This window comes from Haliotis rufescens, unplaced genomic scaffold, assembly GCF_023055435.1.
Source record: "Haliotis rufescens isolate VD_foot unplaced genomic scaffold, xgHalRufe1.0.p SCAF_12, whole genome shotgun sequence".
NCBI classification, from domain to species: domain Eukaryota; kingdom Metazoa; phylum Mollusca; class Gastropoda; order Lepetellida; family Haliotidae; genus Haliotis; species Haliotis rufescens.
The window spans coordinates 32,848,674-32,858,042 of record NW_025963802.1 but is presented as its reverse complement, the minus strand read 5'-3'; the positions used below and the strand labels follow the sequence as shown (position 1 = coordinate 32,858,042).

The 9,369-nt window shown below is 39.5% G+C and overlaps 1 protein-coding gene across 1 annotated transcript; it reads right to left on the bottom strand.

The window, feature by feature from the left end:
• Nucleotides 1-402: 402 nt before the first annotated feature.
• On the bottom strand, nucleotides 403-9,014 carry LOC124111909. Its single transcript, XM_046471815.2, has 2 exons — nucleotides 8,966-9,014; nucleotides 403-1,967 (listed from the first exon to the last, which is right to left on the bottom strand). Exon 2 carries the CDS (start codon nucleotides 1,944-1,946, stop codon nucleotides 1,203-1,205), a length of 744 nt encoding a protein of 247 aa, XP_046327771.1. The 5' UTR covers nucleotides 1,947-1,967; nucleotides 8,966-9,014; the 3' UTR covers nucleotides 403-1,202.
• Between the last annotated feature and the right edge of the window lie 355 nt (nucleotides 9,015-9,369).

The window sequence follows — 9,369 nt, the reverse complement described above, 5'->3', positions numbered from 1 at the left end:
TACTTTTTTTATGCAAACTGTGTGAGTGGCGGATGCTACCACTACGGCAGGATATGTTAACCCTTTTGAGCGAACACTTGGTGATTGAGTGTTGTTTTATGCCACTGTTAGCAATTTTCCAGCAAAACTAAAACGGGTGACACCAGAATTGGGCTTCACACGTTGTACTTAAGTTGATAATCCAACCTTTGCTTTTAGCTTTAACCACCCGACTACTAGGCTCTCTATGTGACCCCAACGTCATCCAATAGAACGGTAAATTGTTTCACTTACTTGTTTAATTTAAATTATGTGAGTGTCGGGTGATATCGGTAGAGCAGGACATGCCTACTTTTTTTCGCGAACACATGGTGTCATTTATTTTCAGTGATCTATTCACATAATTTAATCGCCCCTATTATGCCTTTTGTGCTCAAAGAAATCTGCGGGTAATTGAGACTGATTATTCCCTGGCTTTGACTTTTATAGTTTATTAATCACTATCAAATAGTGCTGATACTAGGTGAACATGTTCTACCCAACCGACTGCACTCGTCACAAATACATGCAAATGCAAGTTAATTGTTTACTGATAAACAAACAATACATGGAACATATGGTACAAGTCAATATAGTGAATTGCATGGAACATCCTTGTGGTCACTGATGCGTCAAGTTTTGAAATGTCTTCCGTCGTTGAAAGCTTCGTAGAAAGAGCATGTTCTATTATACCTTAAAAAGGTGTGAAATGTAGACACCAAAGGCTGTAACTGATTGAATATTGCTCGACATAAAGGGAATGTTAAATATTGGAAAGTTGAAGCTACCCACCCCCACCCCTGGCATACAATCTTGTGGAGAATGGTACTCACAGTTCTATTTTAGTTTGTTATTAGCCTTTGACTCAAATTCATAATATTCCGGGTTAGCATTAGACCACATCACACTGCTGCTTGCCGTAAGAGGCGAGAAATTTGGATAGAGTGGCTTGGTATTACCCAGCTTTAATATCTATCATTCTTATGTCTGGAACATATTACATTAAGGACACACAACATGCCGTCACAGATAATATGCGAATAAAAAAGAAACAAAAAGATTAAGATTTACTCTTGTCTTACTGACGTGTTGGTACATCAGTTGCCTTCAAAGCATAAAGTAGTTTTAAAAAACAGTGGGGAAAGCATTTGCTGCAAAAATGTGGCAGGTTAAATAGAGTAACATCAGTTATCTCCAGGTTCTTCGGAGGAGGAATCCGACTCTTCAAGTTCAGCTCGAATATGTGCGACGACATCTCTCTTGTTATTATATCGCTTCACTACGATACTGGGAAAACCTTCATTGAACTTTTTGTAGATGCCCCTCTCTGGTTTTGACAGACGGCATATATCTCCCCGTTGTTTTATACACTCCTTTGTGAATTGTTCGTACTTATCTCTGTTGTCTGTGTCCTCAGTAGTAGCAAGGAAGTGACGGATGTTTAACTCTAGTTCCTGCCATCCGGCGCCTGTCTTGTTGAAGAGCTCCTGCTTCTCCTCAAACTTTTTATAAAGAAACATGCTGCCAGCTTTGAAGGTGCCGCTTGTGGTAGTGATAAATCCTATGGTCATCTTAGATATAAAAGGGATCCTTCCCTTCCCTATAGGGATGTACTGGGATAAACCTCCTGCAGCCAGGCCCATTAGTACACTAGTTGCTATAAGCAACCAGAACGCCCAGTTACCGTATTTGTCTGCCTGGTCGTACATCATATAAGACCCTATCATGCTGCGAATTCTAAGCTCCGTTAACAACTCTCTATATGCTGTAATGACCGTCCCTGAACATTGAGCTTCAGCTTGAACTTCAGCTTGAGTCTCAGCTACCATTTCGTTGGAGATAGGAACTTGAGGTTGATCAGGGTCTGACTCTTGAAGCAGAGCCCGAGTCTCATCTTCCCCCTGAGCTTCACCTTCGGTTGTTGACATTTCGTTGGAGATAGGAAGTCTCTGGAAAGGATATTTAAAATATCAAATTTAATTAAAACTAACGACACCCACTTCCAACGTCAGTGAGAAAGTAAATCTTCAATTTTGCGTTCAAGTACTGTATCATGTATTTCACTCTAATTATTTCGCTGAAAATAAAACTTTTCTACACTGTCTCAAGTTTTAAGATGTACTTTGTGCCTTGTGTCTACCTCTGTAAAATGAAGGTAATAGTTAACTGCTTGATTGGTATACAGTGAAACACCGTTAATCAAGAACCCTTTTATTCGGAAACTGCGGTTTTTTTATGATTACTCCTGGGAGGGTATATCATTACTTCATACCCCAGATTTATTAACCCGGAAATGTGTAAGTCCGGACGATTTCACCGGGAAGGTAATCCTGATTAACAAGGTTTCACTTTACATCATAAAGTTTGATTGCGCACAAACGCTAATTGGGTTATATATGACATCACATCAATCACTGGATTGTCTGGTCCATACTCGGTACAGGTCGTCGTCATTTAGATGGAATATGTGCTCCGAGCAGGGTTGAACATGTTGAACAAGAAGCAAACATTGATGTAATAAGTTAATATGCATACATTATAACATTATGGATAGTATAATCAACGCCGAATGCTTTGGGATAATAAGGGGGCACGGGTGGCAGAGTTGCGTCCCTTGGGCTCGCCAGAAACCTATGATTGTGGCTTCGAATCCCGGGTCGCCCAGATTATGTTGTCAGCACCATACCATGCCAGTTCTCTTGGTTTTCACCAAAGTGGTAAACGTCTGAAGCCTGCATTCACTTCGGGCTTTCAGACATATTAATTAATTACGCCGTGTTGTAATTGGAATACTCTTCAAAGCGGCGTGTAACCCAACTCACTCAGTTTACTTGTTCATAACACTAGAGGTTTCATATCACAGAAAAAAAGGGCAAACACAGATTGAAATAGCAAGAGGACAATATATTGATGTCCATGAAACATGAAGTCATCATGACAGTGTCCACACATGTCCTCTCCCAACGTCATCTCAGGGGCGGTCGGGTAGCCTAGTGGTTAAAGCGTTTGCTCGCCACGCCGAAGACCCGGGTTCGATTCCCGACATGGGTACAATGTATGAAGCCCATTTCTGGTGTCCCCCGCCCTGATATTGCTGGGATATTGCTAAAAGCGGCGTAAAACCATACTCACTCAACGTCATCTCAGACTGAAAGGGGCATGGGGCAATTGTCAGTTCACAAGTCAGCATCAGGTATGACCACCATCAGCATTGACAGCGGCGGTACTATTCCTGTTTGGCACGGTTGCCGGACACAAATGCAGTGTAATGTTTGGATATTTAATCGTAGGCACCATGAACATTTCAGCGATCAACTTTTAAGGTCTTCCCGAGAATACAAACGACAAATCCTACCAAGACGCTCAGCTTAATCGAAGCATTTGCAACGTTTGTTGACTTCGCATCCCGGCGGTATTCTGTGTTAGAATTGGTCCCCAGTAACCTATACTTGTCAAAACAGGCGACATCGGTGACATGGTTGAAAACACAACGTGTCGTTGTACTCCGACTGCGTGAATGTTTGCTCATGATAAAAATACTAATCACTGGTTTGTCTGGTCCACACACGAGTATATTTCTCAACAGACAGCCGTTACGTAGTAAAGGTTAAGGTGAGAGAACGAGGTCTTGATGCGTGTAGAAAGACCTCGGGTGTGTTGGGTGGGACAGATACACCTCGGGTGTGTTGGTTAGGACAGAAAGACCTCGTGTGTGTTGGGTAGGACAGATACACCTCGGGTGTGTTGGGTAGGACAGATAGACCTCGTGTGTGTTGGGTAGGACAGTTACACCTCGTATGTGTTGGGTAGGACAGATACACCTCGTATGTGTTGGGTAGGACAGATACACCTCGGGTGTGTTGGGGAGGACAGAGACACCTCGGTTGTGTTGGGTAGGACAGATACACCTCGGGTGTTTTGGGTAGGACAGATAGACCTCGGGTGTGTTGGGTAGGACAGAGACACCTCGGATGTGTTGGGTAGGACAGATACATCTCGGGTGTGTTGGGTAGGACAGATACACCTCGGGTGTTTTGGGTAGGACAGATACACCTCGGGTGTTTTGGGTAGGACAGATACACCTCGGGTGTGTTGGGTAGGACAGATACACCTCGGGTGTGTTTGGTAGGACAGATACACCTCGTATGTGTTGGGTAGGACAGATAGACCTCGGGTGTGTTGAGTAGGACAGATAAACCTCGGGTGTGTTGGGTAGGACAGAAGTCTTATCCAATTCCATGATATGTTCTTTGACATAAAGGATTCGGCAATTGGCAAAACTTACATGATGTGTATTCAACTGAGAAAAAAGATGGATTTTGTTTGAAATAAATGAAATAGTATCTACATAAAAAATAATCCTGTCAGGGTATTCACACGAAGAATCACGTCAGACAACAGATCCCACCACCCCCGCTCTTAGTTCAATAGCTCATATTTACCAATTATAATGGACATGGTTTAATTAATGTGTAGGCTTTTCGTGATAGAATTGTATTGTGCACTTCTGTACACGTTTATTTGTCTGATGATTCTCATGTAAAGCATGTCAAGACTCATTGTGAAAACAAGGCATTCCACAGTTTTCTTAAACGAGCCAAGGATGTGGGACATAATATCAATGCCAATGTTAATTATGTTGATGTTTCTGTACTGCTGGACAGTACAGAAATGAGTGTCAACCAAGCGAAGTGCCATATCAAATCGGCCAAGACTTTTTTCAGGGACAGGCTATTTGAACGACCACTGCATCGCGTTTATGTGTTGTCTGTTGAGAAAATCAGCAACCCTGCAGAGTCCTTCGCTTGGATAAAGTCGCCTGGCCTGAAAAATGAAACAGAAGGCTTTCTGTTTGCTGCTCAAGACCCGTCACTTCACACACGAATCTTTCAATGTGGGATTTTGCATCAAAATGTAAATATGAAATGTAGATTATGTACGGTGGCCCATAAAGGACATGGAATCTGTTTTTCAATATTTTGATATTTCACTAACACACATCGGAACCTTTTGCAAATTAACACAATTTGTCATACAAATATGTGATAGATCATGTAAAAAAACAACCGAAAACATGGAAAAAGTACTTTTAAGTAGCTATTGAATGTTGAAATGTGAAGCGAAAATGTCAAAAACTAAAATGAAAGTACAGAAAACTATTTCCACTGCGGCATAAATATTATCACCGCGGTGTTAATAGTTTTCTGTATTTTAATTTTAGTTTTTGGCATTTTCATTTTAGTTTTTGACATTTTCGTTTTTGTTATTGACATTTTCATTTTTTAGTTTTCACATTTTCGCTTCACTTTTCAGCGATTCAATATCTTCATTATACATGATTTATCACATATGTGTATGACAAATCGTGTTAATTTGCAAAAGGTTACGATAACAGTAAGTGAAATATCAAAATATTGAAAAACAGACTCCATGTCCCTTATGGGCCACCGTAGATTATGCAATGAATTTAATGAAGCTGTCCAACACATTGTCAATGGATGCTCAGCCTTAGCACAAACACAGTATCATAAACGACATGATGAAGTGGCGCGATCACTTTATTGCCGTCTTCTCCATGCTTGTGTTTTTTGACACAAAGGTCCATCTGTGGTACGACCAAGAATATGTAGAGGGCGTCATGGTAAATGATAAATACAAAATTCTTTGAAATAGGCCCACATACAGCCTAAGGCGTATCCAGACTAACAAACCTGTTCTTGTCCTTTTTAATAAATCAAATTAAATCATTTCTATTACTGAATTTATTGTTCCTTTTGACACTAATGTGATTGGCAAGATTCAGGAAAAACATGGCAAATATTGCAGACCTCGATTTTGAAATGTCACGCGTTCATTCCAAGTACCAAGTTGTCCTCATTGTTCTTGGTGCCTTAAGTTTGGTACCGCTTTCTTGGGAGAAGTCCTATTCGATGTCTGGGCTGCGTGTGGAAGGGGCAAGGGCCCTGAGCTGACGATGAGCCTAACCAACCTGACTGTGCCAGGATCACCCAAACCCTCTTTGCTGCCCTTTTTTAAACCGGTAAATATCAAGTAGAGATTGCTGCAGTGCATCAATTGTTCCCCGCCATATAATGTCATACGCAGAGGAAAAAGTGTGTGAGTATGGTTTTACGCCGCTTTTAGCAATATTCAAACAATATCACGGTGGAAAAAATTCAGTCCAAATGTAAAAATATGTTCACGCATTCATTAAGGGATTCCTATTTACCCAAAAGCAAGTTAAGAACATACATGTAGGTCAAGACATCTATAGATATTAAGAATTATCTAACATATTTTAAAACAAAGTACATAGGTCACTTTTATCAACTAAAAATTGAAACTGGTGGACATAAAAAAACACCAACCCCATTGGAACAACATGTGAAACATGTGATGTCTTAGAAAATGAGCAACACTATGCACTGTCTTGTATAAAATATAACCAAGAAGAGAATCACAAATAATCCTCAATCATTATAAGGAATTTGGTACACTCTGTTAAAAAGAACCATTCTTAATATTTTTTAAAAACAGTTATCCAGAAACAATTTTCAAGATCTGTTATCATATCTATAATTATAAACAAATTCCTTGTATGTACAACATAACAATAGTGTTGTTCAATTCTCACATTGTTTCCATATCACTACAATACACTTGTTTTAAAATAAAATTGTTATAATGTACCTCCTTTGTATGTTGAATGTACCTGTATGTTTTGCACTTATTCTACCTATATTTTGTAGGATGTGATAGTGGAATAGTGCCACTGTTTCTTCATGGAATGTTAAGCAATACAAATCTCATCTAAAACATCTTTGTTGTATGATAGTTTGTTACAGTTTTGTACGGGAGCACGGTTGACCCAATCGCCTAAGTGGCCGCAACCCGCTATGCAAAGCTGTGTTAAACCCAACTTACTCACTCACTCATTACTCTTGTGTACGGTTCCGTTTTGTTTAACTGGGTTTGTGTTTAGATTTGAAATATGTTTAGAAGAATGTGACTACATCATGCAACCGTATTATCCTTTTGGAAAATAATTGCAAACTACAGACAAACCTATTGATTGCCTATGTGTCCAAAAACAAAGAACATATACGAGTTTATAATCTCTGCCGGAAGTTAAGAAAAACTGTTAAAACAATAATCCATGCAGTGCCGTAAGCCGATTGAACCGGAATGAATCATCACACATTACACACAGTGAACTACTTGAAACAATACTGTGCTCAACCATGCACAGCAAGCGCCATACATGTGATTATGAAGACAACTAATTACAGATTTCTAGTATCAAACACGTTGTTTTACATGTGATGTCTATTGAACAAAGTCATAAGTTATAGAAACCTGGTATATAATCGTGTTGAACAATAAGTTGCAATAACAGTGTGAAAGGAGAACGACTGAGTGCACGATACATATGCACTCACTCTCAGTGATGCAGCTTGAAAAAGAAACGATGTACAGCATTGCAAGGTCAGTGCGTGATAAAGCTCGATACTACGCCTATAGCTGAAAGAGGTAATCGCTCAACAACACATAGGCCGGTTTACTTTAACGAAAGGCGATATATTTCCCCTGAACAATTTTAACTCTTTTACATTACGAAACACAGATTGTGACAGGCGACTGGTTAAAACATGTCCAGATTAACTAGATCTCATTTCATTTAAAAACTTTCGTCAAAACCAAACTAACCCTTCTGATAATCATCATCATCATCATGCAGCAATGGCGGGCTCCAAGTAACACTGCGCACAAATGTCCATGTTCGAATCCTCATCGGGCTTGCTTGTGCTAACGCTATGAAATGTAAGCACCGTTTGCGGACATCGCCGTTACGACATTTGCATATGCCGGGGTGTCCAAGGGTGTTCTAAACCAATCCTCGACCTCGAATCCTCATGTTTGAATCATCAAAGGGTTTGCTTGTACCAACGCCGTCAAACTTCGTTTGCAGGACGTCACAGCTACGAAATTTGCTACCTTTCAATAGTTCTGTGGAGAACCTTACAAGATATGATCTTTAAAGTAAAATTCGGGTAAAAAATAAACAAAATAAAAAATCCAATAACTCAAAAAGATATCCAAAATCGGCTAACAAGGTTTGATGTGTTATGTATAGAGACAATTCTCAGAAAGTTTGAAAGCATTTCATTCCGTGGACTCGGAGTTGTTTGAAGACACTGTGAAAAATGTGAATCTAATACGGCTGCAAATCACGTGACCAATGACCAAAGTCAAAGAACAAAACATGTCAAGCAACTCAAGCAGAAGATACATGCAAGGTTTGAAAGTAATCGAACAAGCGGTTGGGGAGCAATAGGGCGAAAGATATCCTCAAAAGTACTTGTTTTTCCGTTATCTACCCTTGGTCATTGGGCCTACGACCTTGGGATTTTGGCGGGCACTAGTATTCATCGTCTACATACACATGCGAAATTTGAAAAAATCGAACCAGTGGTTATTTTTGCTAGGTCTGGTACAAAAACTCGGCGGAATAATAGATAATACTTTATAAGGATAATAATAATAATAAATCGAACGATTACAATATGGCTATACAGCCTTTCAGCTTGGAGCCCTGATGATATAAACTAATATAAAGAACATTTCCATAATAGAAGTATGAATTCAAGCACTATATAACAATAGATTGTTGTAATATAAATCAACGTACCACCATAGCAATAGAATAGAGAATGAATAGAGAACCACAACATCATGTTTACATTCGAATTCCTAAATGAAATGTTGACGGTGGTAAGTATAATCAAGTCTTTTTAAGGATTGACGGTGTATTTTTTTCGGTTCATCGAGGTATGAATCGGAAAACCGATGTGCAAACTGTATTAATCCGAGACCAAGACTGACTGATCTTCAGACAACTGTGATATAGCAGTAACATTGCCGATAGAGGAGTAACAATGTTACTCACGTATAACTTCTGGATGTCAGCTCCACTCCTGGCTGTCCTGTCGTGTGTATATACTGACTACTACAACATATTTATTACCAATATAAATTATACCAAATATGGTTATCAAACATATGATCAACCAATGACGTTTGACTTGTTTTTTCACCTTCTGTAGGACGTGTGTTTTCCTCGTATTCTGTTATCAGTTTTCCACGTTATACGTTTTCCTTATTTTATATTACATTTCCCCATGTGACCTATAAATCCTTGTTATCAAGTGATATTATCTTTTCTATGCAACATTTTTACGTGTTACCCGTTTATCATGTTCATTCAGAGATATTGAGGTATTTATTAAAGCCCTATGAACATTCCGTGGCGGATTATGTCCCCAGCACCCGAGTTCGTCTCCTCGAAGCGAT